Source organism: Mobula hypostoma, chromosome 15 (assembly GCF_963921235.1).
Source record: "Mobula hypostoma chromosome 15, sMobHyp1.1, whole genome shotgun sequence".
Lineage (NCBI taxonomy): Eukaryota > Metazoa > Chordata > Chondrichthyes > Myliobatiformes > Myliobatidae > Mobula > Mobula hypostoma.
The window spans coordinates 68588802-68615240 of NC_086111.1; the positions used below are offsets into that span (position 1 = coordinate 68588802).

General features: G+C 43.3%; 1 protein-coding gene across 1 annotated transcript in view; it reads left to right on the forward strand.

The window, feature by feature from the left end:
- Positions 1 to 25177, forward strand: part of col7a1 (collagen, type VII, alpha 1) — a 366380-nt gene extending 341203 nt beyond the window's left edge. The window contains exons 110-120 of the mRNA XM_063068334.1: positions 1105 to 1140; positions 2083 to 2163; positions 4675 to 4728; positions 9634 to 9687; positions 10971 to 11033; positions 11129 to 11191; positions 13120 to 13236; positions 16854 to 16931; positions 18118 to 18171; positions 21460 to 21508; positions 24745 to 25177. Coding sequence (XP_062924404.1) covers positions 1105 to 1140; positions 2083 to 2163; positions 4675 to 4728; positions 9634 to 9687; positions 10971 to 11033; positions 11129 to 11191; positions 13120 to 13236; positions 16854 to 16931; positions 18118 to 18171; positions 21460 to 21508; positions 24745 to 24761 — 666 coding nt within the window. The 3' untranslated portion in view covers positions 24762 to 25177. The remainder of the gene's footprint in view (positions 1 to 1104; positions 1141 to 2082; positions 2164 to 4674; positions 4729 to 9633; positions 9688 to 10970; positions 11034 to 11128; positions 11192 to 13119; positions 13237 to 16853; positions 16932 to 18117; positions 18172 to 21459; positions 21509 to 24744) is intronic.
- The last annotated feature ends 1262 nt before the right edge of the window (positions 25178 to 26439 follow it).

A 26439-nucleotide genomic window follows, 5' to 3' on the forward strand; every position in this document is an offset into this window, starting at 1 on the left:
GGTTTCTTCCCCCTTTCCTTCCAGTCCTGATGAAGGGTCTCGGTCCGAAACATTGACTGTTTATTGCCCTCCGTAAATGCTGCCTGACCCACTGAGTTTCTAAGATACAGAAGCCTGAAGGCACACACTCACCGTTCAGGAGCAGCTTCTTCCCCTCCGCAATCCGATTTCTGAATGGACATTGAACCCATGAACACTACCTCACTACTTCTTTATTTCTGTTTTTGCACTACTTATTTAATTTAAATATATATATTTACCCTAATTCACAGTTTTTATTTTGCTATTATTATGTATTGCATTGTACTGCTGCCACTGTCTGTCTGTCTAGGTACCATATCCGATGCGGACGTTGGTGACCATGGTTTTCCACATAGATCTATCCCTCGTTCTTTTGATGACTTCCATTTCCTCGATGTGTAGCCACCTGGCTAGGATTTTGATGTACATAAGCCAAGGCCTTCCTCTAGGTTTGCTCCCCTCGATCTTTCCGAGAGTATGAGATTTTCTATTTCATCTTTCCGCATGATGTGTCCGAGGAATCTGAGTTGTCTTTCTCTTATTGTTGGTGTGAGTGATCAAACTGCTTGGGCTCTTCTGAGAACTTCTTCATTTGATGTGTGTGTGGTCCATGATATTTTTAACATTCTCCTGTAGAACCATAATTCAGCTGCTTCTAGTCTCTTTTCCATTGCTGGAGAAATGGTCCAGCATTCACTTCCATAAGTCAGGATAGAATAAATGTAGCAACGTCTGTTTTTAGTGTACGTGCTCATCTTTCTGTCTGTTAATATGGGCTTCATTTTTTGGAAAGCTTCTTTCACCATTGCTATTCTGTATTTGATATCTGTGTCGCACCTGCCATCACCTGTTATTAGGCTGCAAAGGTATCCGAATTTGTTGACTTGTGTAACCACTAAGTGAACAAATTTCACAGCATATGCTGCTGATATTAAACCTGATTCTGATTCTGATACCCTGGCAACGTTCACTGCTCGTGTTTGCAAGCGAGCATCCACTCCGTCTTTTGTAAAACTAAACCTGTTAATATTTCAAAGCTAGATTTGAAGATGTACTAAATTATTGTTTGTCTTTTGCTACTAGGGTGAGCAAGGTGTAACGGGGGAACCAGGGAAACCGGTAAGACTTTTGACTCCTCTTTTGTGTTGCTGCTTGGAAGTGTGATCTCCCATCTTGGCATCAGGGATCAAGAATCATCTTTATTTGTTGTATACAGTATATTTACACGCATTGAGAATACTGTGGTGTGACAGTCAGAGAGCTACATGCAACAAAAAAACTCAACAATTAAAAAATACAAAGTGATAAAAAAATAAAGTTAGAGGTTAAAGTATGGATATGGAATAAAATGTGCATAAATACATAAATACCCACATGAATTTGCAATGTAAGCAGCATTATCAAAAATGGTTTAAAGTGTTTATACAGCAGTGCAGTGATGGGGGTGATAGATAGCGGGGGCGGGGGAGGCTAACTGGAATGGTTGATCAGATTAACTGTCTGAGGGAAGAATTTTTAAGATAGTGTGAAGTTTTTGTTTTAATAGCCCTGCAGCACTTTCCAGAAAGGAGCTTTTAGAAAAGGCAGCTTTGCAGTGTGTGCAGTGTCCACATTAATTTTTCCTGCTCTCTTCTTTGTCCTGGACCCATACAGGACAATGACCTTTTCTGCTGACTTGACAGTCTGCTGTAGCTCTTGTAAATTATGAGAAGATGCTACACCAAATCAGGCAGTGATGGTTGAGGTGAAGATGGTAGTGTAGAATTGCACCAGTATGTTTTGGGGAAGTTGGAATTTTACAAGCTGTCACAAGAAGTGCATCCCCTCCAAGCCTTTTTTGTTAATGTATGTGTAAATACACTGCTTGACATGTGTGCATGTTCACCTTAATTCATCGTATGTAAATGCACCACAGAGCCAAGATTGTATCTGAACCATGGAGTGGAGGGCCACAGTCTTGGGTCTTTTCGATGCTTCACCGTTCTGTTCCTGAGCAGGTGATGCTACTTGGTATCTGTTTCTATTGCTAACTGTTTTTTTCCTTGGATGGATTCTTATCAGGGCATTCCAGGGAAGAATGGTGTCAATGGAGCGAAAGGAAACCAGGGTGATAGAGGATACATGGGGGCAAAAGGTCCCAAAGTAAGTCATTGTGATAGGTGTGCTGTGTGAAATCTTCACTGTTCAGAATTTGCACTATGTATACCTGTGATTTTTTTTTTTTTGTAGGGAGTGTCATTCAAACCTTGATTTTGACATACAAATTTTCAACTAATTTAGAGTCATTACGGTCAATTTAGATGCTCAACAGCACAGAAACAGACCTCTGGGCACATCTAACCTGGCTGAACCATGGTTCTGCCTAGTCCCATTGACTCACAAATGGGTGCTCACCACACCCCTGCCATCTCTGTACAATTCAAACTTCTCCTAAATGTTGAAATTGAGCCCCCATCTACTACTTCCACTAGCAGCTCATTCCACGCTCTCACCAGCCTCTGAGAAAAGACTCAGTTACTAACCCACACACATACGGTGAGCTGGACAGTTCTGGCCCAGAGGCATCCCTTCTTGAAAATGTCCTGGTTGTTAGGAAGGCTAGAGCTCATGATGAAGCTGAGTTCACAACTTCCTGCAGCTTATTTCAATCCTGTGTAGTGCCTTCCTCCATACCAGATGGTGATGCAACCAGTCAAAATCCTCTCCATGGTACATCGGTAGAAATTTGCAAGTGGCTTTGACATACCATATCTCCTTAGACTCCTATAGCTGCAGCCGTGCCTTCTTTGTAACTGTATCAATATCTCTTCAGAGATGTTGACACCCAGAAACTTGAAATTGCTCACTCTCTCCACTTCTGATCCCTCTGTAAGAATTGGTGTGTCTTCCCTCATCCTACCCTTTCGGAAATCAACAATCGATTCCCTCGTCCTACCCTTTCTGAAATCGACAATCAATTCTTTGTTTTTACTGATATTGAGAGCAAAGTCGCTGCTGTGACACCACTCAGCTAGCGGGTATACCCCAGCAGTGTGGTGGGATGGATTCTAAGGGTCCACATGTCGATTGTCAGGATTTTTTTGAGTAACACCAGCATTGAAATTGGTTTATTATTGTCACATGAACCAAAATACAGCGAAAAGCTTGTCTTGCATAATGTTCATACACATCAAATCTTTACACAGTGCATTGCGACAGTATAAGGTAAAGCAATAAAATTAATCCGTAAAATCTACAGAGAAAGTTACAATGCAGGTAATCAATAAGATTTTAAATCATATCAGGTTAGACTACAAGGCCAAGAATCTATCTTATCATACGAGGTCAATTCAAGAGTCCGAGAACAGTAGGGTGGAAGCTGTACTTGAGTCTGGGTGTGCAATCTTGTCTATAAGGTTGCATAAACTGGTTTGTACACCTACCTTGTTTACTTGTTTCAGTGATAATTAATTTTATCATAGAATATAGTGCATTACAGACCCTTCAGCCCACAATATTGTACTGACCTTCTAAACTACTCCAAAATCAATCTAACCCTTTACTCCTATATCAGCCTCCATTTTTCCATCATCTTCGTGACTATCTAAGAGTCACTTAAATGTCCCTAATGTATCTGGCTCTACCGTAACCCTTGGCAGCACATTCCACACACTGACCAGTCCCTGTGACATCCCCCATATACTTTCCTCCAGTTGCCTTAAAATTATGCCATCTCGTATAGGCCATTTCCATTCTGGGAATAAAGGCACAGGCTGTCCATTCTATCTTATCATCCTGTGCACCTGTATCAAGTAAACTCTCATCCTGCTTCACCTCAAGTAGAAAAGCCCAAGCTCACTCAACCTATCCTTATGAGATGAGATATGCTCTCTGATCCAGAGAGTGTCTTCTGGCACTGCAGCTGATGTGGGGCACACAAGAAGCTGGAATAAATGAAGAACTTGTAAATGCACAGGGCTTGTGCACAGGAGTGGCTATTGAAGGTGAAGAGCTGGTGTAGACAAAAGACTTGTGTATATAACTAGTCAAAAAAATATTGTGTTCATAAAAGGCTGATATGCATAAATGACTCTCATACACAAAGGCTGGTGTGTACTATGAGCCAATGTCCACAGCTATCAGCATTTATGGTCATTAACACCTTTATGACTTCCTATTCCCAATCTGTCATGTCAGTCCATGGCCTCCACTACTGTCATGATGAGGCCACACTCAGGTTGGAGGAGAAACACCTTATATTCCGTCTGGATAGCTTCCGACCTAATGACCTGAGCAATGATTTTTCCAACTCCAGTAATTTCACCCCTTTCCTCCTCCTCTCTTTTTCCATTCCCCATTCTGACTTCCTTCTTAACCCTTCTCTTCTTCTCACCTGCTCGTCATCTCCTGTGGTGCCCCTCCTCCTTCCCTTTCTCCTATGATCCACTCAACTCTCCTATCAGATTCCTTTCTCGTCGGCCCTTTACCTCTTCCACCTATTGCTTCCCGACTTCTCCTTTCATCCCACCTCCCTCTCACCTGATCTCACCTATCACCTGCTTCCCTCCCCTCACCACCTTTCTGACCCCAAACTATTTCTTTCCACAGATGCTGCCTGACTTGCTGAGTTCTTCCAGCACTTTGTGAGTGTAACACATTTGTTTTGTGTTACAGGGTGACAAAGGGACGAAAGGCGCCTGCGGTTTAGATGGTGAGAAAGGAAGTAAGGTAAGAAACTGGAATTTTTTTTTGGGGGTCACTTTAATTCCCCTCCCCTCTCAAAGACAAAGTACACTTATTATCAAAGTACATATATGTCACCATATACAACACCTAGATTCATTTTCTTGCAGGCATTTACAGAAAATTAAAGAAATACAACAGAATTTATGAAAAACTATATGTAATCAAAGACTGACAAGCAACCAATGTGCAAAAGGAGACAAATTGTGCATAAGAAAAAAAAATAATATTGAGAACATGAGTTGTAGATTCCTTGAAAGTGAGTCCATAGGTTGTGGAATCAGTTCAGAGTTGTGGCCTGTTTAGGAGCCTGATGTTTGAGGGGTAATGACCTGGTGGTGTTGGGCCCTAAGGCTCCTGTACCACCTACTCAGTGGTAGTAGTGAGAAGAGAGCAAGGCCTGGACGGTGAGGGATGCTGCTTTCTTGTGGTAGTGCTCCTTGTAAATGTACTCAGTGGTGGGAGTGTTGTAACTTGAAACACTGACGATATAAATACTCCAGATGGACTAGAGTGTATCTACCACACTTGTAGGCTTTTCTGTTCCTGGGCGTTGGTGTTTCCATACCAGGCCGCGATGTGACCAGTCTCCACTCTGCAGCTATGGAAGTTTGTGAAAGTTTTAGGTGACATACCAAATCTGTGCACATTTCTGAGGAAGTGAGGGACTGTTGTGCTGCCCTTGTGATGCTACTTACCTGCTGGTCCCAGGACAGATCTGATGTGATAACACCATTCCCACACTGGCCTGTCTTCCTTGGCCTCCCCACTGTCAGGGTGGGGGTAAACACAAACAAGAAAGACTGCACCTCGGTAGCCTACAATCCAACAGCACGCATATTGATTTCATTCCCGTGAAGGGATGGATGGATGGATGAAGATAAGAGAGTGAATGACTACAGCATAGGAGGTTTGTTGTGGCACCAGCTGAAGAAGATATACTGGAAAGAATTAGCGAGTCAGGAAGATCAAAAGGCATTGGTTCCTGGTGAACTATAAACAGGGAGAAAATTCAGAAATTAGAGGGTCAGAACGACTTGGGCGACCTAGTGCAAGATTTCCTAAAGGGTTAACTTGCAGGTTGAGTCAATGGTGAGGAAGGCAAATGCAATGTAGCATTAATTTTGAGAGATTTAGAATATAAAAGAAAGGATGGAATGCTAAGGCTTTATAAGGCGCTGGTGAGGCCTCATTTGGAGTATTGAGAACAGTTTTGGGTCCCTTATCTCAGAAAGGATGTGCTGACCTTGGAGAGGGTCCAGAGGAGGTTCACGGGAATGATCCCAGGAATGAAAGGGTTAACATATATGGAGCATTTGATAGCTCTGGGCTTGTACTCGCTGGAGTTTAGAAGAATGAGGGAGGATCTCATTGAAACCTATCAGATATTGGAAGGCCTAGATACAGTGGATGATGAGAGGATATTTCCTTTAGTGGGGGAGTCTAAGACCAGAGTGCACATCCTCAGAATAGGACAACCCTTTTGAACACAGATCATGAGGGAATTACCTCACGTAGAATGTGGTGTATCTGTGGAATTCATTGCCACAGAGAGCTGTGGAGCCCAAGTCATTGGGTATATTTAAAGTGAAGGTTGATAGGTTCTTGATTAGTCAGGGCATCAAAGGTTACAGGGAGAAGTCAGAAGAATGGGATTGAGAGGGATAATAAATCTGTCATGTTTGGATGGTGGAACAGACTGAATGGGCAGAATAGTCTAATTATTCTCCTGTGTCTTATGGCCTAATGAAACGCAGCCCAGGTTCCAGAGAAAAAAAAAACAAAGTGGAAAGAGCAGAGGTTTTGTTCATAATCTTTCAGATAACAGGGGTTTCCAACCTTTTTTATATCATGAACCCCTACCATTAGCCGAGGGGTCCATGGACCCTAGGATAGGGACACCTGCTATACAGTTTAGTTTTGCAGTACTGAAGCATTATTTATGTAAAATGAAGATTCATGACCCAAAATATCAACTGTCTATTTCCCTCCATAGATGTTGCCTGACCCACTGCAACATTCCCTATAACTTTTTTACAGCTGCTCCTGAGCAGGAGATAATTACATGACCTGAAAACTGTATGGCACTTTAAACAGTGTCGGCATTCAGCAGGTTAATAAACAAGTGGTTTATTAACCATGAGCTATTGACTTCCATTCTGTGTTTATTGTTACAATTAGTAATAGTGTTGTAACTTGAAACACTGACAATAAAATATGTTGAACTCTAAAATGTTTCAAAGTAAAGGTTGTGAAATGTTTATTACTTAGAAAATTTGTGGTTGTATTCATTAACACGATTAATTACAGGGTATTTCAAAATTATATTAACATAGATTCAAAATTACATCAGCATAATTTCAAACTGCGTGGCAACAAAGGCTATGTGCTTGGGAGCATTTCAGTTACTTTTCAGCCAAGCACCCATACAGCCTAGAGGGAACAAGGCTGCTGAGTGCCCTGTGTATTGCATGTTACTCCAGATTCCTGCATCTGATGTCAGTTGTACTTCAGTTGTTTATGTAATATTATTTTAGAAAGGGAAAAAAAAGGTTAAAACCAGAGAACTATAGTCCCCATTCGTGAGAATAATTTGCAAAAACAAAGTGATCAGAGTTCAAAGCAAATTTATTATCAAAGTACATATATGTCACCTTATACAACCCTGAGATTCATTTTCTTGTGGGCATTCTCTGTAATCCAGAATAGAATAATAATCATAATAGAATCAATGAAAGACTGTACCAATTTGGGTGTTCAAACAGTGTGCAAAAGACAGCAAACTGTGCAAATACAAAAAGAAAGAAAGAAATAAGCAAGCAAGCGATAAATATCAAGAACATGAGATCAAGATTCCTTGCAAGTAAGTCCATAGGTTGTGGGAACATTTCAGTGATGAGGCAAGTGAAGTTGTGTGAAGTTATCTCCTTTGGTTCAAGAGCCTGATGGTTGAGGGGTAGTAACTGTTCTTGAACCTGATCATGTGAGTCCTGAGGCTCTTGTACCCTCTTATACACAATCTTCGCTATAAAATACAAGTCTGAGCTTAACTAGAATATTGTAGGCACCTCACTGCAGGAACGATATAGAAACAGAAAGGGCACAAGAAGGTCTATCAGGGAGGAGGGACTTCAGTTGTGAGGATAGTTGAGAAACATCTGTACAATTCTCCTTTGAACAGAGAGGATTAAACCATGAGCAGATCAAGCTCTTCAGGATGATGAGTGGTTTAACAAAGCAGAAAGAAGAGACACTTTTCGCTGTCTCTGTGCTAGTAAGTGATGAGAGAAGATGGGCTTAACCTCATCAGCAAAAGATTTTGGAGAAGACAGGAGAAGAATGTTTTCAGTTATGGAGTTGCAAGGAGCTTCAAAAATGGACCAATTAAAGAAGGTGGAACTGATTCCACAACACTGTTAAAGGGAACTTGGATATACTCTTACAGATGAGGAGCTTACATAGCTACAGATACAAAGCATTGATGTAGGACAAAGTCTTTCAAAGATCAAAGATTCAAAATTCAAAGTACATTTATTATTGAAGTATGTACTGTATACAGAATATAACTCTGAAATTCGTCCTCCCCCAGACAGCCACAAAATAAAGAAATACCATGGAACCCATTCAAAGAAAACATCAAACACCCAATGTGTGAAATAAGAACAAACTACACGAATGGCAAACTTTATTTGCCCTATATATTTACAAGTGCTAGGAATTTGCTATGGTGTGTTGACACGATATGCAACAAAAATATTTAATAATTATAAAGAATAAAGAATTATATTTTTTAAAAAAACTAAAAAACCAAAAGAAGAGCCTTTTGACCAAATATCTCCCTGCTAAACTTATGATTTTTAAACATGTTTCATTTGGATTTGGACTCCTGATTCTACAGTCTACAGACTCACTGGCAAGGACTTTTTAGAACCCAGATTCTCAGTAACACATCCAAAATGCTGGAGGAATTTACCCAGGTCAGACATCATCTATGGAAATGAATAAATAGTCAACGTTTTGGGCTGAGACCCTTCAACATGAGTCCTGAAATGTCAACTATCTATTTATTTCCATAGATGCTGCCTAAACTGCAGAGTTCCTCCAGCAATTTCTGTGTATTGCTTTGGATTTCCAGTATCTGCAGACTTCTCGTGTTTATCATATTCTCAGTATTATTTTTTACTTGCAGAATTTGTCATCTTTTACGCATTGGTTGCTTGTCAGCCTTTGTTTATGTAAAATCTTTCATAAATTCAACTGTATTTCTTTACTTTCCCATAAATGCCTGCAAGAAAATGAATCTCTATGCACACTTTGATAATAAATTTATTTTGATTTCTTTTTGGCTTGTTTCCATACACTGTACATAATACCTCTAACAATCTTTCCATGGAAGTTTTAAAATATTCCATTGTTTGTAAGGGAGGAAGAGAAGAAAAAGATGAAGAGATGGGAACAAGATGTTGAAAAATATAGCGAAGCAGCCTTTTCCTCTTCATGCCTTTTTGTTTTATGAAAATATCCTCTTTCGCTGTTCATAATAAATAGTCTTTCTCCAATTGAAAACTAAAGTCCTGTTTCTCAACAGTGTGAACTTATTCTATTGCTATGTACAGGAAATGCTGGAAATATGCTGAAAATATTCATCTGGTCAGCAGCACCTGCGAAGAGAGAAATAAAGTCAATTTTCACCCAAACAGAGAACATTATTTCAATGCCAGTTTCTGTGAAAGTTCTTTAATCTGAAACACATATTCACTCTCCCTCTTAACACATGCTGTCCAACCTATTCAGTTTACTCAGCATTTTCTGTTTCAGATTTACAGATTCTGCAGCATTTTGCTTCTTTATTCTGCAATCCTTTCTTCTAACCTGCATTTGTTAATGTAGGGTGATCCTGGATTTCCTGGGAGGATCGGATTCCCTGGCAGGAAGGGAGATCAGGTAGGAAAAAATTGGAACGCTTCCTAGATCAAAACTCCTCCAACTGATGCAGGGTATGAATAAAATTTAATTTAAGAAGGTGCAGTCCAGATGAAGTTGCCGAGTTCACCTAGCAGCACGCTGGCATCGTGTTTTGCATAACACTCTACAATGCCAGTGTTAGAAGATCAAGGTTCAATTCCCACCTCTTTCTGTAAGGAGTTCGTAAATTCTCCCTGTGACCATGTGGGTTTCCTCTGGGTGCTCCGATTTCATCCCACATTTCAAGGATGCATGGGTGAGATTTAGTAGGTTGCCGGCATGCTACGCTACCACCAGAAGCATGGTGACACTTGTGGGCGGCCCCCAGCATACCTCGGACTGTGCTGGTTGTTGATGCAGAGGACTCATTTGACTGTATGTTTTGATGTACATGTGACAAATAAAACTAATCTTTATCTTAATCTTATCCTGTGTTGGGCAATAAAGTTTGCAGTTGAGGATATGTTAGAAGTTTCAACCAGAGACTCTTTTCCCTGTCAGGCCTGCACGTGCAGGCTCCTCCCAGTCTCCACCCAGCTGACAGGAGTCACCTTCCACTTGCTTCCAATTCGTCACCTGCAGCCTATTTAAACCCACCTCTCATCCACAATCCTTGTTCATTCATATGAACCAGCCAGTTTCTCCTAGCCTTCAGTTACCTTGTTACCTTGTTGTGCTAAGTATGTGTTCTCTCCTGTTTTGTGGCCCTCGTGGTTAGTTCTTTTGCAGTTTATTATTAAAGTTATTGCTTCATGCTGAATCATCTCCGCTGCTCTGTGTGATGGTCAAGCCACCTCTACATTTCTTGACGTCCCCAGAATGGAAATGGCTACTACAATGGGGCATAACTTCGAGGAAAGTATAGGGGGGATGTCAGAGGTGGGTTTTTCAAACAGATAGTGGTGGGTGAGTGAAACACGCTGCCAAGGGTTGGTGATGGAGGCAGATCAGATAGGGACATTTAAAAGACTTTTAGATAGGCACATCAATGATAGAAAAATGGAGGGCTACATGTTAGGGAAATGTTAGATTGATTTTGTAGTAGGTTAAAAAGTTGGCAGGGCTGAAGGGCCTGTACTGTGCTGTACAGGTCTATGTTCTATGTTCCCTACAGTAATCCTTCCTGGCCTTCCCACACTCCATACTATAGTACGGATATGACAAAATACCCCATTGGGATGGGCTCCAGCATTGAAAAGTCAGGAATGACTGAGCTGCTGATCTCCACCACTCCATATTAATTCCCACGTTTTGCCTTTCAGGGTGAACCTGGCATCACTGGCTCCCCGGGCGTGACAGGCAAAGAAGGTCTCATTGGACCCAAGGTATGACGAATCGGTGAAGGAGAGCACCATGGGGCAAGGGAACGTCCGCCACTTGACATCTGTGTAGTTCATGGCATTTGTCTGCTCCTGTGTAGGGTGACCGAGGCTACGACGGACTCCAGGGGCAGAAGGGGGACCGAGGGGAGAAAGGCGAGCGGGTGAGTTGCAGTTACCAATACCAAGTGTTTCAAAGATTCAAAGAACATTTATTCTCAAATTATGTGTGCAGTATACAACCCTGAGATTCGTCTTACCCACAGACAGCCACAAAACAAAGAAAAACATGGCACCCGTTCAAAGAAAAACACCAACCCACCCCCCCGTGTGCAAAAAAAAACACAGATCACGCAAATACCAAAAAAAAGAGCAAAAAACACTGAAAATAAAAAAACACAAAATCGAAAGAGTCCAGCTATATTCAAGCAACACACATAAAAGTTGCTGGTGAATACAGCAGGATTTCCTCGTATTTGCCAGCTATATTCAGTTCAGTTCAGACTAGTGTTGTCGTTCGTTATCTGCTGGCCGCCCCGATCAAAATAGCAACAAAAAATGGAGTGAGCAGAAACACATCACTGCGTGAAGCACAGAGTCCAACCAACAAACCGTGTTGATCAAACCTTGCCCAGAACCCAGGAAGCCGGCACAGTCCTGTCTGACAAGGTGTAAAGGGAAGCTGCAAATGCAGCTTTTACACCAATACTTCCAATAGCGTTGTGCTCTATCAGTACTGTCCGGGACACTCAGTCTAGATTACGGGCTCACATCTCTACTGTGGGAAAAACCTCAGCTTCTAACATGAAAATTGCTACCCAGTGAGCCATGAATGGCAATTATTCCAAGACATTGCCTCAGAAATGACTGAGCCTCTACAGAGCTTTTGGGTGGAGAATCCCAATAGTTCCTCACCATCTGGATGAACAAGTTTCTTACCTCCATCCTGAATGGCCATTTTCTTATAATGAGACAGCGATGCCTGCTTCTCAATACCCAAGCCAGAGGAAACATCGACACAAACACACGGACGTCTGCAGATGCTGGAAATCCAAAGCAACGCACTCAAAACGCTGGAGGAACTCAGCAGGTCAGGCAGCATCCATGGAAAAATGTAAACAGATGAGGTTTCAGGCCGAGACCCTCCTTCAGGACTGAGAAGGAAGGGGGAAGATGCCAAAATAGAAAGGTGGGGGGAGGGGAAAGAGGCTAACTGGAAGGTGATAGGTGACATCCTGAAGGATTAAAGGATTCAAAGTTCATTTATTATGGAAGTATGTATAAATGATGCATCTGCTTACAGGCAGCCACAAAGCAAGAAACCCAGAAGAACCCAATTTAAAGAAAGACCAGCACCCGGAGCGCAGAGAAAAGAAAAGAAAAACACAAATCGTGCAAACAATAGAAGCAAGAAACAGCATTCAGAAGTAAATTGAGTCCATAGACCCGGAGCCTGGGGCAGCCTGGAGTAGGCCCATAGGCTCATTCCCAGTTCATCACACAGCGGGGCAAATCGCCACAAAGCTCGCAGACACGAAGCACGTAGCAGCCAGAGCAGTCTCACAGCCTCAGTGCCGCAGGGAGAGGAGTGAACCTCACGGGAGAGTGAGCAGCGTTCACCTCCAGTCCTGATATCCTACCTTTTCAATCTACCTGGGCCGGCGTTTAAATTGTTCAAACACTGAATCGTGCCAAGAAGGGTCTCGGCCTGAAACGTCGACGGTTTATTCTTTTCCGTAGGTGCTGCCGGACCTGCTGAGTTCCCCCAGCATTTTATGTGTGAAACATCATCTACCCTGTTGAGGTTATTACGACCTGGGTTTAGTTCTGCCGCTGTCCATAATGAGTTTGTACCTTCTCCCTATGACCGTGTGGGTTTCCGCTGGATTTTTCCCACATTCCAAAGACGTACAGATCAGTCGGATAGTTGGTCACTGGGGTGTAATTGGGTGGCGAGGGCTTGTTGAGCTGACAAAGCCCGTTATCATGCTGTATCTCTGAAACTGCTTACAGATATTGTACACTTGTGGTGATTACTGGAGAGTACAAAGTTAAATCTGAGATTGCTATCATTTGCCTTTTTGTTTTGCAGGGTCTTCCCGGCATCACTGGGCCACCAGGTGTCCGAGGATCTGATGGAGCTACCGGCCCTCCTGGCCCTGTGGGTCCTGTAGGCCCTCGGGGCTCTGAGGGAATGCAGGGCCAAAAGGTAACGATTGAATCCTTCCTCACACGTTGTAGGAAGTTTTCACAAATGTCCAAATGTTGCTTTTTCCCCTTCCTAATGCTCCTACTGTAGAAACCTCCAGCATTTTATTTTTAAGTAACTTTTTTATTCTTTCTTCTCTTATAATATTTGTATATCTGTGCAATTGTAATGCTACTGTAACTTCCTTTGAGATCAATAAAGTATCTATCTATCTATATAAGAGGTAAGCAAACATGGAGTATGCTTCCAGTGGAACTGCAGGTAAACTAATGTGGTCAAGGTCAGTCAATGCTGGCAGGTCACGTTCCTTGTGATGACTCCAGGCCCTTTTGCAAAGTTATAGCCAACTAACAGGCCAGGATATGATGGGTTAAACAACACAGTATCTCCATACAGTTCAGAAAGGAGGGAGTAAATAACTCAGTCCTCAATGGTTGGGTTGAGCTGTCCTCCGACCTTGGCAATTTACTTCCAAAAGTTTCATCAGCATATGAGGATACATCGTCGGTGTGCTGTGGATTGTGGGCTTCGTACACTGATCACTCAGCTGACTGGTCATCATTTTTGGAAACTTGGTTGCGACGAGGGGAGTAAATCTCATTGCTGATTGGTTGTATGGTGAACTTCGTGTGTTGTCTGGAATTTTGCCCGCAATGGCTTGTAAACAGGATCAAGGCCTACGTGTCAAGATGGCATCAAAATTGATTTCTGTAACTTCCAATAATTTCCTCCCCACCCCCCTTTCTCTTTTCCCATTTTTCGTTACCTGCTCACCTCTGCTTCTCCTCACTTACCCACCATCTCCCTCTGATTCCCCTCCTCCTTCCCTTTCTTCCATGGTCCACTGTTCTCTCCTATTAGATTCCTTCTTCTTCATCCCTTTACCTTTTCCACCAATCACCTCCCAGATTCTTACCTCATTCTTTGGGGTTTTTCTTCTGGTTCGTGGACGGTTGGCGTCTATAATTAAGGTTGAGGTTTCAGGCTATTTGGAGGCACATGATAAAATATGCGAAAGTCAGCATGGTTTCCTTAAGAGGAAATCTTGTCTGACAAATCTATTGGAATTCTTTGAGGGAATAACAAGCAGAATAGACAAATGAGAGTCCGTGGATGTTGTTTACGTGGATATTCAGAAGGCATTTGACAAGGTGTCATACATGATGCTGCTTAACAAGATGAGAGCCCATGGTATTACAGGAAAGATACTAGCATGGATAGAAGATTGGCTGACTGGCAGGAGACAATGAGTGGGAATAGAGGAGGGCCTTTTCTGGTTGGCTGCCTGTGACTAGTGGTGTTCTGCAAAAGTTGGTGTTGGGATTGCCTCTCTTCACGTTATATGTCAATGATTTGGATGGTGAAACTGATGGCTTTGTGGCCAGGTTTGCGGGTGATACAAAGATAGATGGAGTGGCTGGTAGTGCTGAGGAAGTAGGGAGCCTGCAGAGGGACTTATACAGATTAGGAGAATGGACAAAGAAGTGGCAGATGCGATATAGTGTCGGGGAGTATATAGTCATGCACTTTGATAGAAAGTCTAAAGACATGGTCTATTTTCTAAACAAGGAGAAAATTCAAGACTCAGAGGTGCAGAGGGACTTGGTAGTCCTCGTGTAATTCCCTAAAGTTTAATTTGCAGGCTGAGTCAGAGGTAAGGAAGGCAAATGCAATGTTAGCATTCATTTGGAGAGGACTAGAATATATATAAAAAAAACAAGGATGTAATGCTGAGGCTTTATAAGGCATTGGTCAGACCACATTTGGAATATTATGAGCAGTTTTGGGCCCCTTATTTCAGAAAGGATTGGCCAGCATTGGAAAGGGTCCAGAGGAGGTTCCAGGAATGTATGTGGAGATTTTGTTGGTTCTGGACCCGTACTTTCTAGAGCTTAGAAGAATGAGGGAGGAACCCATTGAAATCCATTGAATGTTGAAAGACCAGGACAGAGTGGATGTGGAGAGTATGTTTCTGATAATGGGGAAGTCTAGGACCAGAGGACACAGTCCCAGAAAAGAGGGACGCTCTTTTAGAACAGAGATGTGGATGAATTTCTTTAGCCAGAGGTGTGGAATTCATTGCCACAGACGGGATGTTGGTGCCAAGTTATTGGATATACTTAAAGTGGATATTGATAGGTTCCTGATTAGTTAGGGTGTCAAAGGTTATGGGTAGAAGATACAAGAATAGGGTTGTGAGAGATAATAAATCAGCCATGATGGAATGGTGGAACGGATTCAAAGGGGCGAATGGCCTAATTCTGCACCTATTTCTTATAATCTTTTGTGATGAGTTCATCAGCGCGCATGCGCCGGTCGTGCGTACAACCTGTTACAGCCGTTCCGATCAGTATTCTTACTTTGTTCTTCTTACTTTTTAACTTAGGTTATTTTTTGTATTTTTTTTTCCGCGGTAACACGTCAAAGCTGCACCTGCTCTAACATGCTGGTAGAGAGAGGTTTATTTGGGTTTTTAGCGCTGGAAATAGTTACATCCCAACACGCGGGACAGAAGCATGGTCACATTGTTTATTCCAGGGACCAGCTACTTGCGCTAATGCCGGCTGGTTTAGCGAGCAGAGCAGCGGACACCCCTGCTGAAATCTGGAGGAAAACACACAGAGGATGCAGAGGGGGATCACAAAGTTGAGGAAAGAGGACCGGGTCCAGACAACAGAGACTTATGGAGAAGAGGAGTTCGGTGGGTAATAAAATGGACGAGTTCACAGCGCTAGCCAGGCGTCAGAGAACATTTCAGGAGTGCAGTGTTACGTGTTTCACTGGAACGGGGCTGCACGAGGACATACCCGATCAAAACTTCTCCATGGACGGCTTCCAGACCGTTCGGGCTGACCGGAAGTGCACTGAGAGCGGTAAGCGTAAAGGAGTTGGGTGCTTACTGTTCTGGTTAACAACAGATGGTGCAATCCGAGTCATATTACGATCGAGGAACGTGTTTGTAGACCGGATATTGAACTTTTTACTGTTGGACTTCGGCCACATTCCACCGAGATACAACACTGGGCGGCAGTGAGAGGTCGTTCCTGCCTGTGGCCATCGAACTTGCAGCTCCTCCCGTGGAGGGTCAGACACCCTGAGCCAATAGACTGGTCCTGGACTTATTTTCCATCTGGCATAGTTTGCATTTTGTTGTTTGATTGTTTGTGGTTTTTGTATTGCTATATTTATGCTTTATTCTTGGTTGGTGCGGCTGTAATGAAACCCATTTTCCCTCGGGATCAATAAAGTATATCTATCTATCTATCTATCTAGCTATCAACTTCCAATGGTTCTGAGATTTTCTCCAAGAGCTTTTCCTGGTGCCATCCAGAGAATATATGTTACTTGGGCAACACACACAAAATGCTGGTTGGTCTACCACTTAGTACCCTTCCCTCTCCCCTGTTTTTGTATTCTGACTTCGATTCCGGTCCTGATGAAGCGTCTTGTCACGAAACATCGACTGTTTATTTCCCTCCGTAGATGCCGCCTGACCTGCTGAGATCCTCCAGCACTTTGTGTGTGTGTGTGTGTTGTCTAAGATTTCCAGCATCTGTAGAATCTCTTGTGTTACCAGTGTTACTTACAGAGGTATTGCGGCTTGTGTCTGACTGTAGGGTGAAAGAGGCCCTCCTGGTGAGAGTGTTCCAGGTCCCAGAGGAATTCCAGGAATCCCAGGGGAAAGAGGAGAACCAGTAAGTATCTGAAGAATGCACAGTGGAACATTTATTGATTGTTTGATTGATTGATTGAGATACAGAGTGGTAATAGGTCTTTCTGGCCCTTCGAGTCGCACTGCCCTGCAACCCTGTTTTAACCCTACCCTAATCACGGGACAATTTACAGTGTCCAATTAACTTACCAACCAGTATGTTTTTGGACTGTGAGAGGAAACCAGAGCATCTGGAGGAAATCCACACTGTCACAGGGAGAGCATCCTTACAGGGGCAGGAACTGAACCCAAGTCGCTGGTAGTGTATCGTGTTGGACTACCCACTAGGCTTCCGTACCTCCCAAAATGGCTACAAACTCTGGAAGTCAAACCTCAGCCTGAGAGTGAAATGCTGCGTCATCGGCTCTAAGCCCAACAGAGTATGCAGCATCAGTGGAGAGAGAAACTTAAGTTAGTATTATCAACCAAACTATAGATTCCAAAACTTGTGAATCGTGTCATGAAGGCAAACTCAATCAGATGCAGAGCATTCCACTAAACCTAAATCTCCTTCACAGATGACATCCCACCATTTGAGCCCTAATCCCTCCATTTGTAAGTAAATGCGAGACCATGGATCTGCGCCTGGAAAGTCTTCACTCTCCAGGGCGCAGGCCTGGGCAAGGTTGTATGGAAGACTGGCAGTTGCCCCTGCTGCAAGTCTCCCCTCTCCACGCCACCGATGTTGTCCAAGGGAAGGGCATTAGGACCCATACAGCTTGGCACCAGTGTCGTCGCAGAGCAATGTGTGATTAAGTGCCTTGCTCAAGTACACAACACGCTGCCTCAGCCATGGCTCGAACTCACGACCTTCAGGTCACTAGTCCAATGCCTTAACCACTTGGCTACGTGCCCACACAACCTCCATTTGTAGGGGCATTGTAAACTGACCATGAGACAAAGGAGCACAAATAGGCCATTTGGCCAATCAAATCTGTTCTGCCATTCAATCAGAGCTGATTTATTTTCCCTCTCAGCCCCACTCCCCTGCTTTCTCCCCATAACCTTTGACTCCCATGCTACTCAAGAACCTATCGGTCTTAATACATTGATATGTCTTAAATCTTAAATCTGAAACCTAAGATGTCGACTTGATAGATGCTCTATTTATTTCTCATTACCTTCACCAACTAGTACAACCATTCAACTTACTTTTCTTTGTGGTTAAGGGTGAGATGGGTCCTGATGGTCCAAAGGGAGAGCAGGGAAATCCAGGAATGACGGTATGTGAATTTTTGTTTGGAATTTTAATGGTATTGTACACATCATAAAAAGCCGATTGTTTCTCCAAATGCTGGAGGAACTCAGCAGGTTAGGCAGCATCTGTGGAAGGGAATCATCATTCAGAAATGTCAGCTAACCTCCTGAGTTCCTGCAGCATTTTGTGTGTGTTACTGAGGACTTACAGCATCTGCAGAATTTCTGAGGTTTCTCCGTCAAAAACTTTTCCCTCAAATCCCCTTTAAAGTGCCTTCTTGCCTGCTTAAGCCAACTTTTTTTTTCATTTTTGATAGCTCAACCGTAATGACAAACATTATGACTCCCTAATTTATAAGTTTATACACCTCTAATCTCCTCAGCCATGTTGTGCTCAGTTCTGGTCACCTCACTATAGGAAGGACGTGGAAGCTTTAGAAAGGATGCCGAGGAATTTGGCCAGGATGCTGCCTCAATTAGATAGCATGTCTTATGAGGATAAATTGAGCGAGCTAGGGCTTTACTCTTGATCAAAGGAGGATGAAAAGTAACTTGAGAAATACAAGATGATAAGAGGCATAGATCAAGTAAGCAGCCAGAGACTTTTTCCCAGGGCTGCAGGTGGCATAATACTATGTTATAATAGAATTATATTAAAAATTAATGTACATTTGTATTTTTAATTGAGAGCAGTTTGGCATGTTTTTAAATAAACATTTAAATATTTCTCAGTAATTTTTTTGGCACACTGGTTCCAGAGGTTTGCTTACTGGAGACATTTACAACCGATGTAATGAATATGCTGTCAGGATGCCATCAGGAGGGTCACAGAGCAGGGACTTAGTTCCAGCCGTGGTGCTGCTCACTGCATTGTGCAGAACAATGCAATGAGTGCTTTGGCAGTCCTTAATCTGCAAGTATTCAGAGTGGCTATTACTGACAGTGTCTGACAATCCAGTCCAGATCATATCTACCTTTCGGTATTCCATAGTGTATTCTTTGAAGTTGCCTGCCTTAGAGTCGTAGAGCATTCCAGCATAGAAACAGGCCCTTTGGCCCGTCCAGCCCACTGTTGTTCTCCCATCAAAGCGCACCTGGCCCATAGCCCTCCATTCCCTTCCATCGACGTACATGAATGTTTCCATCGAACCCACATTCGCGACTTCCACTGGCATCTCATTCCACACTCTCACCACCCTCCTTAAATATTTCGCCTTTCAACCTAACCTATGACCTCTAGCTTTAGTCTCGCCCAACCTCGGTGGGAAAAGCCTGCTTGTGATAACTCTATATATACCCCTCAATATTTTGTATACTCACTAACTCTACCCTCATTTTATTTATTCTCCCCACATTCCCATCTCTCCCCAGATTCTTTGCTTCCTTACACACGAATCAGCAGCAGCTAGTTAACCTACCAATCCTCATCTTTGGATTGTGAGACAAAACTAGAGTACCCAGAGTCCACACAGTTACAGAGAGTGTGTGCAGACTCCACACGGTTACAGAGAGTGTGTGCAGAGGCCACACGGTTACAGAGAGTGTGTGCAGAGTCCACACGGTTACAGAGAGTGTGTGCAGACTCCACACTGTTACAGAGAGTGTGTGCAGAGTCCACACGGTTACAGAGAGTGTGTGGAGAGTCCACACTGTTACAGAGAGTGTGTGCAGAGTCCACACTGTTACAGTGAGTGTGTGCAGAGTCCACACGGTTACAGAGAGTGTGTGCAGACTCCACACTGTTACAGTGAGTGTGTGCAGAGTCCACACTGTTACAGAGAGTGTGTGCAGAGTCCACACGGTTACAGAGAGTGTGTGCAGAGTCCACACGGTTACAGAGAGTGTGTGCAGAGTCCACACTGTTACAGAGAGTGTGTGCAGAGTCCACACTGTTACAGAGAGTGTGTGCAGAGTCCACACTGTTACAGAATGTGTGCAGAGTCCACACTGTTACAGTGAGTGTGTGCAGAGTCCACACTGTTACAGAGAGTGTGTGCAGAGTCCACACGGTTACAGTGAGTGTGTGCAGAGTCCACACGGTTACAGTGAGTGTGTGCAGAGTCCACACGGTTACAGAGAGTGTGTGCAGAGTCCACACTGTTACAGAGAGTGTGTGCAGAGTCCACACTGTTACAGAGAGTGTGTGCAGAGTCCACACTGTTACAGAATGTGTGCAGAGTCCACACTGTTACAGTGAGTGTGTGCAGAGTCCACACGGTTACAGAGAGTGTGTGCAGACTCCACACAGACAGGATTGTGAGGGACTTGAAGAGCAGTGTGAACATGGTGGGCTGTCGGGCTTTCTCTCTCTCTCTCTGGTATCACAATGCCAATTCACGTCAGACAAAGACATGCAGCCAGGATGCCTTGGGATCTTCAACCGGATTTAAAAGATGCAAAAAGTCTCAGCAGAGATCATTTACAAGGACATTGTCGTGGACTTGAAGTATGGGGAAAGGTTGAATAGGCTAGGATTTGATTCTCTGCTGCGTAGGAGAATGAGGGGAGATCTGACAGAGGTAGTGGTTAACACAGTGCCTCACAGTGTACCGGCTGCATGATTGGGATTGATTGCCAGCAGTCTGTTAGGAGTTTGCACCTTCTCCCCGTGACCACATAGGTTTCCTCATGGTCAGTGAGTTGTGGGCATGCTATGTTAGCACCAGGAGCATGGCACCACGTTGCCCAGCACATTCCCAACCCAAGTGATACGTTTCACAGTATGTTTCAATGTGCACATGATAAGTAAAGCTAAGCTAATGTTTCTTTCCTTCTGTTTCTGTCTTTCTTCCATATGAATTATGAGTTGTAGGGTTTAAGAAGAAAACCTGTCTAATTAAAAGTCCCATGATGACTATGGCCGGTTTAGTCCTGATTTAAATGTTGGGTCTGTAGTGTATTTAATATTTAAGTGATGTTTGAATAATCTTGTATATATGTTGGCTGATTAAGCATTCTTGTTCATTTCAATAATTCATTACAGGTTGTATATATACGTAAATTGCATACATCGTCACACTACAACATATACGTGAGCACCTCGATTGAAGTAAACTCAAAGTTAGACCTGCATTTTGGACTCACGCGTTTACGTTTGAGTTAGTTTAACGTTTTGAAGTTACAAAACATAGCAGGGTCCGTACCCAAAATCACTATAAAATGTTGCCAGGTATCCAAAGGATTTTGGGCAGGAATGCATCTGTGGAAATTGATCTGATTAGCAGTTACTGTTGATCCTGAGGGAGTGGGGGCCAGCGACAGTCGAGCAAATACAGACATTGATCCTGTCCTTTTCCTCCCCCTGTACTGCACAGGAGAGCCAGATTCGTGCCTATGTGCGGCAAGAAATGAGCGAACACTGCGGTGAGTGAATTCATTTTGGCCTGAAGGGAAAAGTCCAGGTAGAATTATGCAAACACTCCCCTTCCCACAGTATCCAGTGTCCAGTATCTATCACAATCATATGGACAAAATCCTAGCACAATGCACATTGCAGCAACAGGAAGGTTTTTTTTACCCACTGTAGGAAAGACATCATTCAAATGAAAAAGCTGCAGAGAAGATTTACCAGAATATCAGACCATAAGACATTGGAGCAGAATTAAGCTATTCAGCCCATCGAGTCTGCCCCATCATTCCATCATGGCTGATTTATTATCCTCCTCTACTCCATTCTCCTGACTTTTTCCAGTAATCTTTGATGTTCTTACTAATCAAAAACATCTCAACCTCCATTTTAAATAGGCCCAATGACTTGGCATTCACAGGCGTCTGTGGAAATGAATTTCAGAAGTTCACCCTCTTTGGTTAAAGAAATTCTTCCTCATCTCTGTTCTGTAGATGCATTCTTCTGTTCTGAGTCTGTTCGCTTTGGTACTAGATTCCCCCACTATAGGAAACACACTCTCCACATCCACTCTATCTAGGCCTTTCATTGTTCAAATGGTTACAATAAAATCACCATAACCTTCTCTTATTGTTTTAAATTCCAGTAGTACAGGCCCAGAACCATCAAATGCACCACATACTCTGTCTGGACAGCCTCCTGCCTGATGCCATGAACATTGACTTCTCCATATTCCAGTAATTCCCCCCTCCCTTTATCATGTTCCGTTCACCACTTTGGTTCTTCTCTTCCCCTGACACGTGGCCAAGTGGTTAAGGCGTTCGTCTAGTGATCTGAAGGTCGCCAGTTCGAGCCTTGGCTGAGGCAGCGTGTTGTGTCCTTGAGCAAGGCACTTAACCACACATTGCTCTATGTCTGTGTGAGGAGTGGCGCCCCACACAATCTTTCATTCCGTGCCTTGTAAGGCATGAAAATGCCTGACATTGGTCTCCTAGGCCTGAGTCAACGTTCCCTCCCTCCCCTTCCCCTGACCTGCCCATCACCTCCCTCTGGTTCCCTTCCTCCTTCTGCGGTCCACTCTCCTCTCCTATTAGATTTCTTCTTCAGCCTATCCCCTCCCATTTTCTCATATCATTCCCCCCTCTGTCACACACCCACCTTCCCCCTCACCTGGTCTCACCAATCACCTGCCTGCTTGTATTCCTTCCCTTCACCCGCCTTCTAATACTGGCTTCTGCCCCCCTTTATTCCCAGTCCTGGAGAAGGGTCTCGTCTGAAACGGCGACTGTTTATTCCCCTCCACAGGTGCTGCCTGACCTGCTAAGTTCCTCCAGCATTTTGTGTGCTTTGCTCTTTAGATAAAGCACATTGTGTTATTTTAACCTGACATTATGATCCTTCAACAGCTTCTTGTGATGAGTTCATTTACTTCACAAATCTCTTGCGTTTATAATGAAACTAGTAATTGAACTGATCCATTCTGCCTGAACAATATCCAAATCCCTGCATTATCTGCTCATTCATGTTCCTAAAGAACGGTCTCTTAAATACCTTTGTTATACTTGCTCCCACCACTACCCTGGTAGAATATTTCAGGCACCCACCTCTCTCTATAAAAGAAAATTGCCCCGTACATTTGCTTTGCCCCACTCAACCTAAATGCTTGCCCTCTGGTTTAGACATTTCAACCCTGGAAGAAAGATACAGACTGATTACTCTATCTGCACTTCTAATAATCTTAAAAATTTCTGCTTGGAATTGTGCAAACCTTCCTGAAGCACATCAGAGCAAAGCTACCAGGATTGAAAAGATTCAAGAAGATTAAATGAAAATCACAAAAAAAATTAAGGTGCTTGACATAAAAAACAGAAAGTGATGACAACACTCAGCAGGAAGTTGTCTTTCCCTGGCCTGGTTACTAGGCAACGTTTTTAGTTGGTGAATGCAAGATCAAAGAGTTGAATTGGGGAAATATAGTAGGAGTTACCAATGGTTCAACATTTGATCCACCTCTGTGTATCAGAAAAGTGCAGACACTGATGCTTTTGAGAGCAGTGGGAAATATCCCAGAGGATGCCATCTCAATCCTATAACCAGGAAAATTGCACAGCATTATTGTTACTCCCTTTAATTTGATTTGGCCCTGTGTTCTTTTTATATTTGCCTACAATATAGTTTGAAGCCATTCAGCCCATTGCCAGCCAGCTTAGCAACCCTGCTACCTACCTATCTCCCTGTAACATTTTTTTTCCTTTCATGTGGCCAGCAACTCTCTCTTGCCCCCAATTCTCCTGCCACTAGGGGCAATTTGAGACGGACGGGTGAGAGGAAACAAGCTACAGGAGGATAGGATTGCACTTGATGCTGGCATAGATTCACTGGGCCTAATATTATAAAGAAAATATATTTTATCTTAAATCTATCCTCTTTGGTTTTATATCCCCTGTTGAGAGTACCTTGTAATTTCTAGATTTGAAATGATTGGCTCTCGTACAAGGATTAGTGAATTGTGGTTGGGACTAGGTGTGGGTGGGGAAGGTTGATCTTCTCTCTCCCTCCACCAAGCAACCACATTCCTCCACCCCCACCCCCAACTTCCCACCCTTCATAGATCCATAGGAGAAAATTGACAACACATACACCGATTCCAAATGCAGGGCTTAGCCGTGGATCATCACACATCCAGAAAGGCAGCCACTGCACTGCTCAGAATCAGGTTTGTTGTCACTGACGTATGTCGTGAAATTTGTTGTTTCGTGGCAGCAGTACAGTGTAGGATGTTAAAAATATTACTGTAAGTTAGAAAAAGATATAAAAATAAATAGAAAGGGGGCAAAATAGTGAGGTAGTGTCCATGGACCATTCAGAAACCTGAAGGCAGAGGAGAAGAAACTGATCCTAAAACTTTGAGCTTTAGACTCAATGTCGAGGCTCCTGTACCTCTTCTCTGATGGTAGTAATGAGAAGAGGGCATGTCCCAGGTAGTGAGGGTCCCTAATGATGAATGCCACCTTCTTGAGACATCGCCTGGTGAAAATGTCCTTGGTGATGGGGCTGGCTGAGATTACAGACCTGTTATTCATAAAGTGGGCAGCTGAAGGCTGTAGAGGCAACTGTAGAAAACGGAGAGAAGTACGGGTTAGATTGCTTCCATCAACAGCATTGCTCTGCCACGTCCTGCGGAAATTTCGGCTGAACTGAAAATCAGCTCGGGTAACGGTTCCTAATTATCTGTCTTTCTTTCTCTCCCCAGCCTGTGAAGGTGAGTGACAACAACCATTTACCCTGTGCTGTCGCCTGTTGTGGTACGATTAGTGAAGCCAAAGGGGCAGGTCTATGTCTTCTGGGTGGGGTGGCCGGGTTATATTCAGATTGGGAGAGATGAGGAAACTGCTGTGAAATCTCCACTCTCTGAACCGGCTAATTACTGTCAGAGAAAGGTCAAACTCTCCACAAAGGGGTGAGGATAAGCCAAAGAGTGGTAAGAAACTTTTTTTTTAACCTTCTCAAATTGTTCATTTGCCCTCCATGAACTTGAAGGAGATATCAAGGTTCTGAGACATTGCGATCCGATCTTATTCTTGATGTTGTTCAGTCCAGAGTCAAATCAAATGAAGTGCAGAGATAAGAGAAAGTTACAGTTGAATCACATCTCATAAGGAATCATTCTATTGCTGCATACAGTCCTGAGACAGCCAGGCCAGGGCCCAATGCCTGGTTTATAAGCACCTTCATCCTAAAGCAGGGCTCCCAACCTAGGGTCCATGGATCCCTCAGTTAATGGTTGTGGTAAACCATGTATATAGGTTGTAACTGGGTTACCTGTCTGGACACGCTCCTCTGCTGACTGCTCCTGTGGCTCTTCCCACAGACCCCTGAATAAAGGCGATTGTGTCACTGCTCCTCTCTCAGTCCAGGACAGATACTCAGCATGGACGTTGGTCCATTTTACTGTTAATAAAAGCCTTTCAGTATTTACTCTACTTCCAGTCTTTTGGAGTAATTGATAGTGCATCAATGGTAGGGCTCCATGGCACGAAAACAGTTGAGAACCCTTGTCCTTGAGCAAAGGAGAGGAAAAACTCCCAGCCTCGATCACCACAGCTAGCATAACTTCAGAAATTGTCTTGGATACTGCTCGTTAACAGGGCCAGATGGAGCAATGGCTGGGTGATCTGGATTGCAGATCCTTAGGTGCACTCTTCACACATAGAGGTGTAAATCCTGGGTTTGCTCAAGCCATAAAGCTTTGGATCCTTTGTCATTAAATATATTAATAAGACACGGAGTCTTTGGTTCTTGAATAGTTTTTCAGGGCCAGACACAAACAGAATCTTGGCACAAGAGGCTGAAGGTGTTCTGCTTGGGGAACTCAGGAGATTGAGCAACATTTGTGCTGGGGGGGGGGAAGAATTGTTGAATTTCAAGTTGAAATCCTTTGCTCTAGGGTTCAAAACCATGAATAGAGTCCAGTTTGGAATAGCAGAGAGGAGTCGAGGTGACTTGAATTTGTTAAGTGTTGGGCAGGCTTGAAGAGTTTTACACCCATTCCCTGTCCAAGAGACACTGGGTTTATGTAGCAAGCCTTTTTTTGGGTGGCACGAGCTAAATTACTTCCTGGAGTGTAAATTCCACCATAATAAATTATCTTTCCCTTTTTACGGATGTATCATTGTACACTTCAGGGAGAAAAGGCCATTGAACCCATTAGGTGCATGTCCTCAAGAAACTCGAGGTGACTTATCCTCCTCTCTGCCTCTCAGTTACCCATTATGGGGTACCCTCTGCTATTAAGTAGTAACTCCATAACTTCAGTGTTCCTTGTTACCCCATTTTGTTCCAGTTTTTAAGGATTAATTCTGCATCATCTTTTCTGAATTTGTTTTGCTTGCTATCTTTCTTGTGGGGAATTATGTTGTGAATCAATCATGTAAATTGCAAAGAATTC